The sequence below is a fragment of the Netta rufina genome, assembly GCF_964035555.1.
Source record: "Netta rufina genome assembly, chromosome: 1".
Lineage (NCBI taxonomy): Eukaryota > Metazoa > Chordata > Aves > Anseriformes > Anatidae > Netta > Netta rufina.
In genome coordinates, this window is record NC_140123.1 from 111,396,835 (window position 1) to 111,416,815 (window position 19,981).

Consider the following 19,981-nt stretch of genomic DNA (forward strand, 5'->3'; position numbering starts at 1 on the left):
ACTTTGCTTTTCTTGAATTCATGGCAGTGCGGGAGGCAAGTCTTTGTTGACGCAGGTATGGAAACCTGCACCTCTGCTGCAAATGCAGCAACCCTTAACCTGTGCTATGCTTTCACCTGCCTGTGCAGTGCCTATCAACAATAAATCCAGAAAATTTCATCAGCGAGCGCTTCTTTAAAAGATTTTGCATTTGTAGATGAAAAGAGACAATGAGAGGCAAGCTGTATGAATTTCAACATTCCTACTGCTGCTAAGTAGATACGTATTCTCCTACTGCAAGTGGTTTTTGAAATAACTGCCTGTTCACTTAAAGAAATGGGTAACAGTGAGATAGGACTTTTCAGCACTTTTTTCCCCATTATAAAATAATACATGAAAAAGACTGGACTTTTCAGAATAAAGCCTTTTCTGAAGAAATGAGGCCATGTAACATATTATTTACCCTACAATCTAGATTAATACATGTACATGGGTACTGCAACACTGTTTTTCTTCACAGACTACTGAAAATAAAGGATATTATTTTTTTCATTATCAAGCTACAGAAATGCTTTGTTTCTTTTGTATAACCTCTTATTAACCTATAGCTTTAAAAACCAAACCAAACCAAAAATGCCACCCCAAAAAAACAAACAAACAAACAAACAAAAAAACTCCCAGAAGGACAAAACAGACCAGTCTGAGCAAAATGGAACAGCAGCGAAGAAAACTAACTGGTAGGACCTCCTAAATATTTAGTTTGAGTATTATATGACTCAGAGAAGAACGCTTTTCCCATCTTGGCTCACTGTAAACAATTCATTCTTGCCTTCCTCTCTGTCAGGAACAGGGAGGCAAATTCCAATTTCCCAGTTTAGTTTCAAGTATATCAAAACCACTTTTAGTTTGCAGTCAGTAAAATAGCTCAATCAGTCCAAGCCCAGAGAAAAGAAAAAAATAAACAGACTGATGACTGAAGAAGCACAGCCCAAGGACTACGGAATGCTTTCCCCACTCTCCTTATGAACCTGTATAACTTTGCTTTGCTATTTCCTGAACAAACGGTAGAGGAGATTGTTCTCAAAGGTGCGCTTACTTCCTCTATGATGCTAGTGCATAAAAGAAGAAATAACCAAGGTGGAACCACGTCAATCTGAATTTCATGAGAAATAGGGGACTCTGTGTGGAAGGGCTGGGGCAGCATGCCATATTTATATAGGAGCTCAGTTTTTCAGCAAAGAACCAATAAGGCATCCCTCCAAGAGTAAAAAGTTAGAGCAAAAGTTAGCCAAACTAAAATACTATCACAGTAAAGAAATCAGACTATCACTAGTCTGAGCCTGTTTTCCTATCCTAATTCGTTAAACTCATTTTGTGTTGCTCTGAAAGTTGTTTTTTTTTTTATTTTATTTTATTTTAATTGGGCCAACTCAGTGATGTGGAATAACATTTTTTATTTTGTTATGCAATTCATCTCTTTAACAAGCGAACTATATTTCTGATAATTTTCAAAATAAAAATCCAAAAGTTTACTTTTCTAAGAAAATAATTATCTTTTTTTTTTTTTTTTTCTATTTAGAACTGTTTGCTGTATTTACAAATATTCTGCTTGCATCAAGACCTCATTTTCCTGTGAACAAACTATTTACTCAAATCCTTTCCTTTTCTTCAATTGTTTAATTTAAAGAAAAACAAATATCAAGGATTTGCAGAAGTTATTACCCTGTTTCATGTAGATTAAGGCTTTAGTCTTACCTCATACAGTCACAAAAATACCACTGACATCTTAGAGTGTTTTCCCATCAGCTTATAAAGGTATATACTGTGATTAAGTATGACAAATAAATAATTTCAGTCCTCCTTCCAAAATGGAGAGCTCAGGAATCTTGTGGCAGCTAACAACATCTAAAAAGGCCTCTCGAACTGTTGCATGTTTTAAGTGAAAAGTCAATAAGTTACACTGAAGGCATTCAAATGTGCTAGATGCTCAGAACAGCTAGGAGAACATTAAGGGCTTGTCATCAGGGTTACACATTCTCCTCATAGTCTGAGCTATTGAGCTTATAGAATCACAGATACACACCTTAGGTCTCAAACTGGGCTAGTATTTAAACCTGAACAATGGAAGGGGTTCCAATGTTACAACAGAATTCAATAATGCTATACAACAGTTCCACTTGGGAATACACTTGCTGCTCTCTTGAATGAGCTAACAGAAATATTTTGTAATAAAAAGGGCTCTGTTCCAAGAACAGTGCATGGCGGACAATGCACAGAATTAACTACGGCTGTTTCTGACCACTGACCAAACTTACTGCTGCGTGCTTAACATCACGTCTGTGCTAAACAATGCCTCTGAACACCGTCCTGCACCATTAGCACACACAATGTGTTAGGGGTCGATGAGTGCATTTCTATTTGTAAAGCAGGTGTGGCTCACTAGCATTTTACACTGCTAAATACCCGGACTTTGAGAAACACAAGGTCTCCGATTTGCAAGAAAGGAACTAGAACTAGAGGTGCTAGCTACATACAAGGCACAGGAAGATATGCATAAGCTTTCCATACTTGTCCTGCCAAACACATTTCTCCCAGGGCTTGGCCATTGGTAATCAAGAGCTGCCAGTAACTTTCTACTACACCAGACTGCCTGCTTACTTCGCTGTGAGACTACACATTAGGGAATTTGGATGAGACCTATCATTTTGTGTCAAAACTTCATTCTGATTTAGAAGAGCAGAACATAAAAGTCTACCACGAAAGGGAGATCTTTAATCTGAAAAACAGGCTCTCAGTAGGTGGAAAGCTATAGCCCCACTGACATCAATGCAGCTTGATCTGTGTAACCTAGCAAAAGGACCAGCTCTCAGCCTTGAGCTCTACATCCTTCCCACCAAGGTTTTTGGTGTTTTTTATTTTATAAAAAAAACATGTTCACAAACAGAAAAAAGGACTTAAATTCACAATTTACTTCAAGTACTAAGTAATCTTTACAGCCTACTTACATAAAAGCTACAGAAAAGGGCACCGTGCCACATGGACCGAGTTTGTACTCTGTGATCAGGGAAGGAGGAAGACTCTTGGTGAAGTTGGTCAGTGCTGGAGGGAAGCGGACAGAGAAGGTATTTGCTTCTCTTTTAGTGACAGCATTATGGCCAGCTTATCTTTTGTGCTCTTGCATAGGAGCTTACTGAGAGATGGGACAAAGGCACAGACATGACAAGAAGATTCCAGAGGCATATGTCCTATGGGCAGAATTACAGCAAGATCTAAAAAAGCTAGATCTATCTTGTACTGGATGCATTCCTGTTCAATCTCTTGGCCATAAAGGACCTTGTATCTCAGCTTACTGCTTGGTCACTTGACTTCAAGATTTTTGTTTGGGTAGTACAACCAACATGACCTGCGGGTCACATGAAGACTGTGTGCATGTGTAATAAGTACTTGCCTTGTGTATCAGGAGTCACTAAGAAAGAGGATGCCAGAACTGAGCTTTGGACTGGACTATCTGACGTGTCACACACAAATCACAGGCCACATGTGGTATATTATACCACTTTACTTATTGACCCATAATTTGAGATGCCGTTAGGAGGTAAAACCCTTTTTTTTAAAAAAAATAAACTGCAGAACAGTTAGTAAATTAAACAGAATAATGGCAAGTATATGCTAACATGTAATTTCAGTTTTCATATCTTGTGCGTACTTTGCTTTAAGAATGAACCTTGGCTGTAGGCCTAATAAAAGAAGCCCCATATGCTTAGACAGCATGTCAAGAAGTAACATCTCACTGTGTACTAAGCTTGCTGAGCTGCATTACAAAATTCAGTCAGAAAAACACCAAACAATGCAACTTGTATGAATGACAGCAACTTTCAGCCCAGAACACACAAGCATCCAAGAGTGTGTGCCTACAAGTGAATGTGTGCATGTGTGCACACAGCCTGACTTGTTCCAAACCCCAAAATCCCATAAGCCAAGAAAACAAACTTAATTCTTTTCCCTGAGTAGGAGTTTGTTTAACACAAGCACTTGCTTTAGACATCTGACTGGGAGAAGAGTTCCAAAGCATTATTATTTTCAATAATGTCCTTACGTATTCAATTGGCTTGAGGGATTTGATTGTAGCAGTTGGGCAGCCACAGGAAGTGAGGTCAACGTAGAGGCCTTCTTCCAGCACACAGTGATTGTCAGCAATTTCCCCTTGGTAATACAGGAGCCAACTGTAAGAATAATGTAGCAAAAAAAAAAAAAAAAAAAAAAAAAAAGATTAGCAGCTCTAGCTGCTTATTAACAGTACGTTTTTTCAAGATTTAATATTTGCTAAGGAAGCGAGGAATTAAAAAAATTTGTTTGTTCTTGTTAAGCTTTGAATGAAGGTGGCTTGAAAGGCTATGTGACAAACCAACCAAAACAGCAAAACCAAATCATGTGATATAGAAATCTCAGACTCGAACAACACTAATGGAATGCAGATACCTCTCCTGCACGGAAGTTCTTACAGTCTGGAATAAATGCTAACAGGAGTTTAAAAAAAAGTCATAGTAACTGTCCACTTCCCACAGGGAAAGCCAAAGTATATTTTCCAAATCAACAGCAGGACAACACTTACTGAGCTATACTGCAAGACAAAGTGTCTAAGATGTGATGGAATATGATCAGAGTGTGTTATACACTTTTGACAATTTGAAATTTGAGAGTTATGCACTTTTGATGATCTTAAATAAAGTCACAGTAGGAAAAAAAATCATATTACTTAAAATGGTGGCATGTAAAACAACAGACTTACCATCCCCGAAGAACCTTAAAAGAACATGGTATGAATGATGTGAAATCAGAAACTTCTGCTGTGAAATCTATGCATGCTCCTTGGAAATGTGTATTACTGAAAGCTTTGAGCTACAAGAACAAAACAAAATAAAGCCAATGACTAGAAGGGAAATAAACTCATTGCTGTTAATGTAAACAGAGATAGCTGTGGTCTTATGTATCCATTCAATTCACAAAGATACAATAAATAGAATGAATTCTCAGGGATTCTTTTACATTTCCATAGCTGCTTTCTTCATTAGAAAGACTTTGTTTTTATCATCTCTGTTCCTGGTTTAGAAAGCTGATGCTAATGATGTTAATAACACTGTTATGGTGATGTTAATGCAGTGATATCAAATGTAAGTTCAAATGCAGTAGAAGACCCAGATTGAAGAGAAGGCTAGGACTGAAGGATATTCCATCTGAAGTACCCTTGAACTGCAGATAACTCTCAGTAATCCGGGGTTCAAAACAGGAAAGGAAAGCATTGGTCAAAAGATACAGGGCTACTATTGACTAAGTGCCTTGAAATCTTCTGTGACCACGGTGATTACAGGTAGTTTCTCATTCAAGAACAAGCAAGAGAATTTCTGGGGACAAGTGGGTGCAGCTTGGTAGATGCACCATCATTATATGAAGTTCACCTAATATAGTTTTACATGTCATGAAGAAGAACTTCCAGCCACATTGAGCAATATCCACAATAAAATGTTTTCAATTCACCCTGAAAAATGATACGATGGAAGGTACTGCAGTTAAAAAGGTTGAAATAATAATAATTAAAAAAAAAAAGTATAATATAGCCTATGACTTATAGTGAAAGTCACTTAGAATTCTGTACCATTGGATTACCACCGTGTAACTGAAGTGAATTTCACTTTAAAGCCCGAAAGAGAGGCTGGAAAAGAATGCAAAATTTAACTTTATCAAGAGAACAGCTCATATTCTGTAATGGAAGAAAAACACTATAGCTTTCGCAAGAGCTATTTCCCCCTTTATGCCCCAAACTGGCCTAGCTTCCTGCCAAAGAAAAAACTCAAATGCTCTTGCCAGTACTGAGAGAGAAGGCCAAACACAAGAATTAGCAAATGATTTTATGGAAAAGTTCAGACTATGTTTTTAAAAGAAATGAATATATTTCTTGCTAAAGAAAAAAAAAAAAAAACAAAAACGAAAGAAAACAAACAAACAAAAACACCAGGAAGGCTTAACCTGGCCTTGCATGATATAACTAAAAATTGAAGAAAACAGATCAGGTACAATATGATGGCTAAAGCACAACTATATTTTTTTCTGTAAATATAATTGCACTGCACTATCCCACCGCATCTATTTAAGCTGTAACTATGTACTATTTTCTATGCACATATCTTAAAGTCTTTTATAAAGGAATATATGCACATAGTCTTTCTTTCATAGGCCAGATGCTATGCATTTTAAAAATTACTTCTACTATTAAAAAAGATCTGTGACTCATTTTTATTCAGAATACATCTAGTCATGAATGATGGTCTTCAGTTCACAAAAGCTAAGATGAAGTACCAACCCCTCAGTGACAGCATTACATATCTGCAATTAGTATCAAATGGCAGCTATCAGGATTTGATATCACTTTATAAGATTTTGCTTCCTAAAAAGTCAACAGACAGCATGCTAGAAATTAAAACACGTTATCACTGCAGTTCTCTCTGTTTCCTAAATTGTTGAAGTCAACTGTTAATGAAAGAGGCTTTGTTCTTGCTGGACAAGACAAAGTTTTCTTTTTAAAAAATAAAATGATTGGCTTTTTAGAATTGATGATTTCAGTCATTCTTGCATCATCTGTACTTTGTTTATTATGGATCCTGGCAGGAGTAAAAGGTCAGGGGAGTTACTGAAAGATTAAAGAAAATGTAGTTGTTTTTCCATTTCTGTATAACAACTAAAAACCAATGTGGAAAAAAGACACTCTCCCCTAGACAGTGAACACAGTTCCCTTAACTCAGACATATGGTTATTAAAGGTGGGAGAATATAGGCAGAATCATTCAAAATAACTGGTATATGGCTTATTCAAGGGTGAAGTACTTAGGATGCTTAAGTTCATATGCACCATGCTTTGAATTTCTCAACTAAGAGACTGTTACACACACGGAAACATTTCATTAACTTTGAATGGGAAAATGCTTATATTTATTTGAAACACTGTCCATTACTACTACTTATTCTTATTATTGAATATATATATTATATATATACTTATTATGAATTTTTTCCTTACAAAAATTTACTCAAAATATTTCCCTTCCTAAAAGAACTGTAGCAATATGAATGATGTTCTTCCTTCCCTAGTTTTAGGGCAGAATCCTATTAAAATCAGGATTGTAATAAATCAGGACAGCATCTTTTTAAAATGGGATTCAGAATGGTACTAGAGAATAGAACAGGCAAAGCATAATCTGGTACAGACCAATATTTTTAGGTGACTGTGTATATACACACACACAGACACACACACATGCAGATTTTTTGATACATCACTGGAAATCTGGAAGACAATAAATACAATTTACTGAGACTTCAGAGGTTTAAATTGATCTTAAAGGTCTGCAAAACTGCATTAAAGCACTTGAATACTTTTTTTGGAAATGCTGAAAAAGTAGAAGAGTTGAAGACAGAGAGAAAATTATTTTCAACTGGATCCCACTGGTTTAATCTGAGTCTCACTTTATCTTATTTTACCTAGTATCCTTTAGCAAGGCCTTACTGTTAATGTACTTGCAAGTCTTTGAATTTGGCCGCAAACCGCCTTATGAATAGGTCTGGCAGGAAATCAGTGTTTAAGACTAAAATAATACACCAATTATGTCTTCAGACAGGAAACATTTCCTGTAGTCCTAGGTTTATCATAAAATTGTAGAACTAGAGTACTTACAGAAAAAGAAGGGTGTGGTCAACCTGCTAAGTAACACAATGCATGCACTTCCCACGTGTGTATGGCTATTATACTCATTGAAGGAAGAGAGAACAAGATTACGTCCATATGACAAAATACTTAAGTTTTCTAAAACTGTCATTGAGTTCTAGAGTCCCTCTCTTTTCAAAAATGTCATGTTTCCCAAAATAAAGTTTTCCAAATTTGCTTAATTAAAAGCAAGTCATAAGGAGAGCAATATAACAACTTAAATAATCACCCATGCTAGCAACCCACTCCAGGACAGAAAAATCAAACCACAATTGCAGAAATGAAGGAGAGTCCTGTCAGGGAAGAACACTGTGGGAGACACAGACCATCCTTGGTGACGAGCACAAACATTTAGAGCAGGTTTTAGATATAGAAAGATACCACAAAGGTATGTTAATGGAAAGATACCACCAAAGGTATGTTAATGGAACACAACCTTGTAAGATAAAGACCAGAAGTGCCAACCCCCAGACTAACTTGTCCTGAAAACTGAAGTGAGTTATAGGGACTACTTTTTTCTCTTTATAAATTGTCACTAAGGCAGACAGAACTTTCAGGGAAATTGTTAGAATGTATAATAGAAAAGAATTATCTCAAATTTGTTATAATCAAGATGTGTTCAATGAAGGTCCTATGTTACTAGGAGGAAAAGGAAAGCATGGAGTATGTGGGGCACGCTCCTACAAGAGCAGCTATACAACACTTGGAAGACTATGACAAGCAGAGCTACCAACATGTAAGACAAAAATCCCAACTTCCCCTGTTGATTGACCTGCTGATTTAAAGAGTGCAGTTCATTTTTTTTGCAGTTCGTACTTTGCTATTCTTCACCTCATACATAAAGCAAGATAGTGACAAACCAGATGCAATAGAAAAGAATGGAAAGAATGTACCCCACAAAGAAAAGGATGAATGCATGCAATAGAAAGTTTCAAGAAACAGGAAGGAAAGAATAGGAAAATAGCTAGCTAGAAAGATCCAAAGTCACTCAAAACCTACTGAAATGCTTGTGTTTTTAAGGACAGAACACTAAAGGGTATGATCTGGAATAAAACCAAGAACAGAACATTGGCAAACAGCCTTTACACATTTACCAGCTTCCTCAAGCAATGCTCTACTATATGGAGAGGATAATACTGAGATATTCATCTGAAGTAATGAAGCAAGAAATTCAGCATTACCTGTGTTTAATTATTAAATGTGGTTTAGTACTAGAGACTGTTATATAATGTCAACATACCCAATGTGGAGGTTCATTCGTTCCAAGAGGTTCCTGCAATAATAAATATATACACATGCATATGAACAAATAAAATTAACTACAATTAGTTTCCTATAACACATGTCAAGTTCCTGAAATCTGTAAGCTACAAATTCAAGAGCAGAGACACACACTTCCTATGCTCTCGGCACAATTTGCTTCCTCCATCCTCTGCCATCAGATGCCTAGAAGCTCATGACTAACCGTCTGGTTGTTCAGTCCTTTTCCATGTAGAGAGCTTGCACAATTATTTAGTTCATGTAACTAATTAATTAGTTCACATGTCATGGATTAGAGTCCATGTAAATTTCTCTGTATTTATTTTAAGTGTATTTCATGAAAAAACACAAAATTCAAATAATATTGGTACACCTCTTTCAACACACGCTCTTCAAAATAAGGTTAAATGTTTGTTCATTTTCTGTTTTCAGTGCAGTACTATCATTTAGTATATACTCATTACTGAGGATTTTCTTTGCTTTGCATTAGGGCTTTGACAGTGCTGGCACTAATCCATTTGGTCAAGTTGCCCTACCTTGGATTTAATAACGGATTACAAATTTTTCCTCCTTTTATTTGCTATATACCTTATAAATATTTTAGTGGAAAACATGGAAAAAAAACACCACTACAGAGCTCTGTTACGCAATAATAATACAGGCCAGATAATGGGTATAAAAATACTTGAGAATTTATCAATTAGATGTTATATTTTACTATGTTTTAAGGCAAATAAATCTTTCCAGGTCAGGTTATTCTTTCCAAGAATGCAGTCTGCCAAAGGGAGGTTCTTCTTATAAAGTTTCCCTGGCAATTTTCTCATTAACAGATAGAAAGGTCCAGAATGTCCATTTCAGAAAAAGTAGGCCCAGTCTCCATCCTGAACAGATTCATTGTGTGTCATCCATAAGGGTCTTTAATTTATTTCCAAGTAAACAGACAAACTGATTAAACAACACAACCCAAATTACAAAGTTCTTGTATGCTCTGAACTTGACAGGTCTCCTTTCTTTTAAGCTTTCCCCTTAACAAGTTCTAGCAACTCACCAATTTAATAGGTCGAATTGACATTATGATTTTACTGGATCCTCCCCAGTCAAAGAAACACTTGTATTTTCCCTTCTCCAATACATATTGCTCTCCACAGAAATGTTTCTGCTGGTACGCAACCCATCTGGAAAATGGCATAAACAATAAACTGAAAACATCCTGTTTTCCTGTGTAGTTTAATGAATATACTAGCAAGTTGAACATTTTTCCCTGGAATTTTTCTTGAAAAGCTCATTTGACAGAGTAACATCAAATTCCACCTGAGGTGCTTACAGGTCACACACTTGATTTACTATTTTTACGTTGCAAATGTAAACAATTTGACAAAGATTCCACTTTGGGTCTCTGCCTTCTATCAAATTTATATTCAGAAAAAAGATCATGCCTTACTTAGAGGGACAGAGGAAAGATATTTGATTGACAAGTTCTTCAATCTCTTTTAGCTCAATCTTTACCTTTTCCTCGTCCTCCCCCAAGACAAATCTTTCTTCCAACACTTCCAGTTGAATTTAAGAGAAATGGTGTAAGAAGAAAGAGAAATAAATGAGGAATTCTTGACAGGATGAGATAAAGCAAAAGCTTGCAATGGTTGCCAGTTCAGACTACTTCCACTCTACTATCCATGTTGCAATTAAAGAAGAAAGGAACCCTGTGTGAGACCAATGGCCCCATCTAGCCCTGCACATATTCTTTAGTAGTTACATAAATAGGTAGAGGCAAGTTAGGGAGATGCCACTAATCTGGCCACTTTCCTTGGTACATTCCTCTATTAGTCCCCCATAAACTGAGACTGTTATATTAGGGATATTAGAGGACACCTCATTCCCTAGTCTATCGTAATTACAAGCATACAATTTAGCACCATGTAAGCATTTTTTACATTACTCGTTCCAATTTTTATTAATATACATTTTTCTACGTTCCACCTGCCACCTTTTTGCCTGCTCAATTTTATGTGGTCCATCTGGAGGTCCTCACCATTAACGTGGCCCTTAACTGCTCATAAAAACTTAGCCTGTCATCTGTAGACTTGAAGAGTTCACTGCTTGCTTCTTTTCCCAGATTACCAAGTTTTCCTGAATAAATCATTAAATATATGATTGAATAAAACCAGATTCATCACCAGTGCTTGAGAAACCAACAACTCTTCTCCATTTTTAAAAGTGCCCAATGAACCCTATACTTTGCTTCCTATACTTTAGCCAGCTTTCAGTCTGTAACAGAACTTTTCTTCCAATTCCATACAACCTTATTTCTTTAACAAACTATACACCATTCTACTGTTCTCTCAAAGACTTGTCTACAGGACCATCTTTAATGTATGAGCATATCCATTTTCTCATAGAATACCAGAAGTTTAGTGAGGCAGGACTTGACTTTACAGAAGCCACATTAAATCCTTCCCTACAGACTGTGATTAACCATGCATTCCATGATCTTACAGATTTTCCCATTTTACTATGGCCTGAAGCCAGACTCATTAGTCTGTAGGTCCCAGGGAGCCCCTCCTAAGCCATTTTTGGAGATGGAGTTAAGCTGGCAGTCTACCAGACCTGTAGCACAGTGGCTGTTTCCAACAACAAGGTATGCACGCTGGCCAGCAGTCGGTAGCCTTGCAACACTCCTCTGCTTATCCTTCATGTAAATTTCTGTAATGTCTGCTGTATCAGAGCTGCCATTTGATGCCAAGCAAGCAAGATTCCAGTTCCCCCCACAGTATTTTTTAGGCTTCTGGCACTGGGATAGAAGTACTTGTAAGCTTTGTCCTTGCTTCATCACTTAATACTTCATATACCTGTCAACAGACATTGCAGACGGTCTAATTTACCTTCCTTATTTATTGCAATTGTGCTGTTTACTTTTGTCCTGGACTTCACATAAGCACACTGAACATTAATGAAGTCCACCCTGTAGGTTTCATCAGCCTGAAACAGATACTCTTCAACACCTGTTGGTTTGACCCCTAGCTTTTAATTTAAATAATTATCTAAAAAGTATTTTAATTTTTAGTGCCTACAGCCTGACTTTATCATGATTAAGGCACAACACATCCTTTTTGTACAGGCTCCACCTGTCCCATAAGGTATCCCAGTTCTTAACATACCTAAAATCCCTCTTCCATACGATAATGCTCTGTATTACTGCCGAAGTGTTTGTGTTACATAACTACAGCCTGCGTAGTTTCTGGAGGATTGTCACAATCCTTCTCTAGTAACTAGAGTGCCCAGATTCAAATCAAGGTGTAGGCATAAGACTTAGAGAAAACATTAAGATATTTTCTTCATTTACCAAGGGAACAGAGAGAAATATTGTTCTCCCTCAACTATTCACCACCTGTACCATGTGAAATATATTCTGTCAAAATATGCACTCCAAAACAGATCTGCACAAAAATACTTATACTTCCATTCATAGATTTCAGTAGACTTACACTCCACTTCTCACAAGAATCGACCTTGTTTCTGGGCCAAATCCAGCCTGCTCCAGATCAGGAATTTCTTCATTGATGATGTCCAGTGTTTTCCCGTCTTCATCCTCAGACTGAAAAAGTGCCACCGATGACTCTATGAAATCCTAAGAGGCAACACAGGAGTTAGAAGATAGGTTGCCAAAACTCATGACACTTCACAACATAAAACATTTTGGAAAAGAGCTGTAGACAACATTTTATAAAACAATGAAGGGGTGTACATCCCTTACATGAATCTTTAAGGAGGACTGGAGAACAAGTCCTACAAGGAGCGGCTGAGGGAGCTGGGCTTGTTCAGCCTGGAGAAAAGGAGGCTCAGGGGCAACCTTATCGCTCTCTACAGGTACCTTAAAGGAGGCTGTAGTGAGGTGGGGGTTGGTCTACTCTCCCATGTGCCTGGTGACAGGACGAGGGGGAATGGGCTTAAGTTGCGCCAAAGGAGTTTTAGGTTGGATCTTAGGAAGAACTTCTTTACCGAAAGGGTTGTTAGACATTGGAACAGGCTGCCCAGGGAAGTGGTGGAGTCACCATCCCTGGAGGTCTTTAAAAGACGTTTAGATGTAGAGCTTAGGGATACGGTTTAGTGGGGACTGTTAGTGTTAGGTCAGAGGTTGGACTCGATGATCTGTGGTTCTGTGACTTTGGCATTGAAGAATGCAGCTGGAAGCCTGTCAATCTGGTTTGTCCTTCAGTGGTTTCCACTTTAGAGAGGAAGAACATGCTGCCCCTGACCACCACCCTTTTCTTAACAAGAATGACTGAGTGCAAAGATGCCTGCCTGGGCAAAAGAATGCTTGGGGACCAAGCATTCATCATCCAACAGCTTCACAAATGACAACTCCAATCATTACCATCACTACAGCCTTTTACTTCAAGTTCTCCATCTTCCCATGTTCAAGGCAATAATGGAGAGGATAAGACCGGGTAACATCTGGGAAGGTACAGATCACCTTTTCAGCACAAAGGGTTTATGGATTTTAGAGACATTCACTGCATGACTGATCTCTACAGCAATAAAGTAAATATCATACTGAATTATCATATTCTGTCCTATATAGCTGTGTGACACTGCTTTATGATTTCAGCCAGCATAACGTCTTAACCACTCAGCAGTTGTAAGCACACAGCTCAGCCACTGCTTGTGAACATGGAAAACAACAATCACAGAATGGCCTGGTTGGAAGGGACCTCAAAGATCACCTACTTCCAACCCCCCTGCCATGGGCAGGTGTACCACCCACTAGATCAGGCTGCTCAGAGACTCATCTAACTTGGTCTTGAACACCTCCAGGGATGGGCATCCACAACCTTTCTGAGCAACCTGTTCCAGAGCCTCACCACCCTTTGAGTGAAGAATTTCCTCGAACCTCTAATCTAAATCTCCCCTCTTTTCCATTCACTTACTTTCTTTAAAATTTAACAAGAGCATGAACTCAATTCCATTTCAGTGTTTCTGATACATTCTGCAATGTTGTAATAAGTTGCAAATAAGTAAGTTTTGCAAACAGAAGAAAAGGCTGTCAAGTAAATGCAGTAGCCAACACAGATTCACAAAACATATGAGGACACCCTCGTAAGAATTATTACATTAAATACTTGCTGATGTAGCACTTAAACTACCATGCAGAGAACAGTATGCTGAAGGCTACACACTGACAAAACCAGACTTACAAGAATCAAAAAAACACTTAAAAATTAAGGCCAGACCAAGCATGCAGCCAGATTCATTTGGTCAGGTGAATCTGACCAGACTTTTTAAAGAAGATCATGCCTTTTTGCAGGATTCAATCATAACCAAAACCAATTTTAGAATGAACACTTAAGGTGGAATGACCTCTTTGCATTGTTTACAGTACACTAAAAAGTGACAGAGCAACTTGTGTACAACTGGTTTTCCTATTATATTGACCACCTACTTCTTTTATTTAAGAAGCTCCAAGTACTTCAGGTATACACTAGAAATTAAAGTATCATTTTTGGTAAAATCATCAACTGCAATTTCAGGCTACTTTTTAGAAAAAAAGAAAAATACTAGTGCAGTTGTAGTGACAATAGAAAATGGCTAACTTAACAGTCCTAAAGCAAGAATCTTATATGAGTTCCTGAAAAGCTATTTAGATCAAACATGCACATAATTTCTTTACATTTAAAATGCTGATAATATGTCCACAAGTCTAATCAAAAACACGTTTCAAATACAGTCATCTTTTTTTCCTCCCTAAATTTTCACAGCAGTTTCTCACATAGTAAGCAATATGAGAATACTTTAAAATGAACTTCCAAGACAAGGCCAACCACTTTAGACCTGAAAACATCATGACAAACACAGGCATACCACAAATTAACAGATTCTCTCATTTGACCCTGGAAAAAACAGCAAATGCAAGCGGTTCCCCATATCACCATGCAGTACAAACTGCCACCCTCCCTCAGGAACATGCCCTGCATTTGACTCCAGCGTTCCAACGTAGCTGCTGATAGCAGAGCTGGCAGCATACTGGAAAATACAACTCTACACGAGCTTCCTATCTCTTCTTTCAAAACACTACCAAATCCCTACATGACAGCTTGTGACAGGTTACAACAGAAATATTTGAGACAGACCCAAACTGAAATATCTTAGAGCATATCTACGTGCATGTGCATCTTTACCAGTGGGTAGGGAGGGGTGAAATCCACAATCCCTCTTTTGTGTGCAATGAAGAAACCTTTCTGATTAGTCAAGAGATTAAACTCACGTCTCAGCTCCACTGCTCTAGCTGGTATGAGTGGAGGCTTGGATTAACACACAGAAATATGGCTTGGATATTCCTGGTGCTAATAAGCTCTCAGGGAACCTGTCATGCTGACTGTCGTGGCACAGAAACACCTGAAGAGCTTTGCATAGCCACATTTAACAGAGCCGGTACTGACACAGGCTAATGAGGCACGCCGTACCCAGCCTGGCTGTACACAGCCATTTACGTGCTCCTGCACCATGCTCCCTGCTCTGGGAGCATAGCACAGAGACCTGTGCCCTGACTGCCTGCAGCTGACTCAGGTACACAGGGCTCATTAGCTGGGGCTCCGGGCCGTGCGAACTGGGTTAAATTGTTTTCAGGCCTGGGCTAGCCTTAAAGCCAACACAGTCCAGGTCATCTGGTGTGATGCCTGAGGGAAACCGTCTAGCTGGATGCGCTCCTGCATGAGATGACACTGGTGAGTACCTGTGGAAAGTACAGTCAGTCCCCAGCCCCGCTCCCTGTTGTAAGACCATGAATAACGCAACACAGCTACATGTCACAAATTCCTTCATCTTCTGCAGACATTCTTGAATTCATCTGACTAAAACAGAATTTCCAGGAAAAAATAATAAATATCTGCTATGTGGGAACAACCCTGCTGAGTCTTAGACCACTGTAGGCTTCACCACACTCCTCTTCACAGCACTGCTGAAATATAGAGATGAACTTGTATGTTCCTTGTGCAGCAAGGGGCCTGAGGCACAGACAGCTGTTTTTGCATTTTTGCCCAAGTCCCCTCTAAAAAAAGAGTTTGGTAGTAAAATGTGTTTACAATCCTGACCTTAAATAGCATACACAAAGTCACAAAGGGAACATATGGCATGCCTGAACACTGACTTTGTTTGAAAGTGGAGGTCAATCTGTTGGTCGAGCAGAATAAAATGGCACTGCCGTCAGTTGTTTTATTGGTTCCAAATACAAACTACCTTTTTTTTTTTTTTTTTTAAAGTTAGTTATGCTACAATCTGAGGAAAAGCATGACTTATACTTCTACTATCAATACTTACATATTGATATAAATGTACTTCTATTTAAATGATATATGTTGTTACATGAATGTGATTGATACATGTTTTCAAAATGTTAGGGGCTTCAGCAACCTGACTCTTTTAGGCTTTTGTCAAATTAAATCAAAGAATCACTGAATATCCTGAGTTGGAAGGGACCCACAAAGATCATAGAGTCCAACTCCTGGCTCCACACAGCATCACCTAAAAATCAAACTGTATCTGAGAGCATTGTCCAAATGCTCCTTGAACTCTATAGCAGGCTCGATGCTGTGACGACTGCCCTGGGGAGCCTGTCCCAGTGCCCAACCACCCTCTTGGTGAAGAACCTTTTCCTAACATCCAACCTGATCTTCACCTCTCACAGCTTCATGCCATTCTGTATCGCTGTCCCCAGAGAGCAGAGCTCAGCGCCTGCCCCTCCGCTCCCCTCGTGAGGGAGCTGCAGGCCACCATGAGGCCTCCCCTCAGCCTGCTCTGCTCTGAGCTGAACAAACCAAGGGACCTCAGCTGAAAAATAAACCTGAAAATAAATTATTTAGAAGGGAATATATTTCTTCAATTCATTGCATTCTCCCATCTTTATACCCCCACTCCTCCCCTCCCAAAAAAACAACCAACCAAAAAAAAATAAATAAATAGATAAAAAAAATCCAAAGTGACTGTTGCATTAGTTCGCTCTAAGTGCCTATCTTCAACTTTCACAAAGCTCCTGGCTCAGGAATATCACATCACATCTGGAAGACCGGGTAACATCAGAGTAAGCAATTTAATTCTCAAAAGGAGCCACTCTTTGCAGCTGCATTCAAAGAGCAGGAATACTCACAAAGCTCCTTTTATTATCAGTCAAAGAAACAAACAAAAGACATACAAAAAAACAACCAACAACCCAACAACAAAAAAGACAAAAGACAAAAACAACCAACCAAATCAACCCCCCACTAAATGAAATAGTAAGGAAATTCTAATCCCATGTTTCTACATCACTGGAAAATCTAACATTACTTCCAGTGCTGGACTCTGATATAGTTTTTATTATTTCAGCGTTGTCCCCACTAAACACATTTTAGTAGAATGGATTTTTTCCACTTGATTATTCTTGTTGCCAAAATTTTCTGGCACAAAAATCACAGAGACAGAGGGTAATATTTAAAGGCTCACAACAGCTGCTATGTTGAAAAACTATTTTATATTTTAATAAGGAACTACACTGTACACTTACCAATGTTAAACTTAAAATAAAAAATCTATTCTAGAGATTTGAACAGCTTAAAGTGCAGAAGTGAGTTACTTTGAAAATCTGGCAGGGGAACAAGGAATTCTGCATGATACATTATTTCATGAACTTTAGAAAAGCTATTCAAAACCTGCTTCCACTTTACAACATATACAGTCCAGTCTAAATTTCAGCAAGTAAGAAAATGAGAGTGAACTTGGACAACCGATGGAATGACCAAACACACGACACCTCTACCGTAAAGGAAGAATAACCGTCTTTATGTATAGAGCTGTGAATCATTTGTATGAAATTCATAAAAGTACTTACAGCCTGAAGAAACCGGAAAGACAGGAGGACACTGTCAGTTCCCCCCCATGAGTGCCTGTCTTCATAATCTCCCTCCTCCAGCAAATACTGACGGCCTTTGTAGCGTTCCTTATCATAAGCAACCCATCTACAGTAACCACACAACAAAATAAAGAGAAATAACTAAAAGGAATATAACTCCACACACGATTTTTTGTAACAAATAAAAGGGGAAATGAACATCCTAAGAACACTAAGATGAGTATCACAGACTCCGCTAAAAAACAAAGCAAGATTTGTTGGAAATCACAACACACAACCAAGCGCTCTTTGTGGATCAAAATTCTGCCATGTGATTGTTTCTCCAACAACAGTTTATTTGTGTAATGCTACTTGATGTATCTCTCCTCTGTCAGCCCTATTCTTAATACCAATATTCAGTACTAAATAGAGGCTAACACATCTAGCAGCCAAAACACTGTAAGGCACCAATTGCCAATGATACAACCCAGCAGAAAATCTCTTCCATGTCTTCATGAATGAGAAGATCCTACCCTTGCTGGAGTTTGTGATAATATTCAGGAATTTCAGCAGAGGAAGGTTTCACCCACTTATACTGTTTCCTGCTCTAGTCTACGAATAGACAAATGAATTGAATATATACAATATATTGTGTATAGAACATATTTAAATACTAAGGGAATAAAACTCTTAAAATTATTTTGAACAAAACAGATAATCAATTAAAATAAGGTGTTTCTATATCATTTTTGAAAGTGGAACTTAATTTGAAAAAATGCCTCTCCTCCACAATTTCTTTCTTGAAAGCATTGATTTCACTAGAACTCCCTTGCAAGTATTTAGAACTGCTATACAAATTCTGTTGGCATTGAAATTTGGCAGGCAGTGATAGCTTTACTCTTAGTACCATTTGGTTTACATTAATTCATCTGTTTAAGTTACCACAGTATTAAAAATAAAAGACACCACAACAGACAGAAGGATGATTTTTAAGAATTTGAGGTTTCCCAGATAGCTAATATGTAGTGTATTTATTTGAATAGATTATTTGTTTATTCATAATTAAGTTTATTTTTAATTTAGTGCTTGTAAGATTCTGATGACAGCCTGTATATTCTTGAGTCTTTATATTGAAGTATTGAAACCCTCTAAGAAAAAGATTAAAGCTTCTGAAAACTCTCATTGCTAAGCTCTTTGGCAGAAGCAACCATCCTGTATGCTTTCAAACCATCTTAAATTTTTGGGTCTTGGGAGAGGTTGAAAGAACAATCTGTGGATTAGTAGTTCTCTAGAACAGCTGGAGCTGAGCCTACCTCTTGAGAAGTTCACCTAAGCGTATGGTTCTGTTACACAGCTTTTTCTGTGTGTGTGAGAAGGAGGGAGGGACAGTCAAAGTGACACAGAGTCAATCCCAGGCCTCAAAGGAGTGCATTCTTATTTTTAAATAACATGCAACAGGTGGCAAAGTAAAGCCATTAAGACAGTAAGACAGTTTATAGATTTCAGAGGCATTAAAATGTCAAACTGAAGACTGTCCACACCTATTGAAGGTCATTTACGTAAATCAAATAGAGATTATCGGAAGCATAAATCAATCTAAATTACAGCTCTGTGTGAAAGCTGTCATTAAGGAACAAAGTGGCCCAGTTTACTGGCATCTAAATGGCCAACACTGACGTCACACCCCTCACACATTTAGCTTTACCTTCCAGTATTTTCTTAGATAGGTAAGCCACAAAGAGAGGTAATTTTTTTCAAGGCTTATAACTGACAAGAGAAATGTGTATTTCTTTCTTAAAATATTTTACCGAGAGAAATTCTAATCATGCCTTAGCTGGCACTTCCTAACACTTAATTACAATTTTCTATTTTAAAGTATACAAATACAAATGTGAAATACACTTACACTCCACCAACGATGCGTATTGATCCAATTTCCTTGAAATCCTCTTTGTTACCAAACAGAGCCAGGACAGAAGTGATATTTTCTGAAAACTCTTTAGACCATCCTCCAAAGTGTGTTTTCTCATATATTATCATCTAGAAAACATGATTTCAAACAATGCCTTGAACATGTCCCGAATTATAGTTTGAATGTAACTGCACTCTGCAGCTATATGACTATGATTT

General features: G+C 37.9%; 1 protein-coding gene across 1 annotated transcript in view; it reads right to left on the reverse strand.

The window, feature by feature from the left end:
• Nucleotides 1–19,981, reverse strand: part of CRYBG3 (crystallin beta-gamma domain containing 3) — a 92,199-nt gene that overhangs the window by 13,782 nt on the left and 58,436 nt on the right. The window contains exons 11-17 of the mRNA XM_084293191.1: nucleotides 19,758–19,891; nucleotides 17,852–17,978; nucleotides 12,477–12,619; nucleotides 10,043–10,169; nucleotides 8,975–9,007; nucleotides 4,769–4,878; nucleotides 4,076–4,202 (exon numbers count right to left, since the gene is read on the reverse strand). Of these exons, the coding sequence (XP_084149317.1) occupies nucleotides 4,076–4,202; nucleotides 4,769–4,878; nucleotides 8,975–9,007; nucleotides 10,043–10,169; nucleotides 12,477–12,619; nucleotides 17,852–17,978; nucleotides 19,758–19,891 (801 nt within the window). The remainder of the gene's footprint in view (nucleotides 1–4,075; nucleotides 4,203–4,768; nucleotides 4,879–8,974; nucleotides 9,008–10,042; nucleotides 10,170–12,476; nucleotides 12,620–17,851; nucleotides 17,979–19,757; nucleotides 19,892–19,981) is intronic.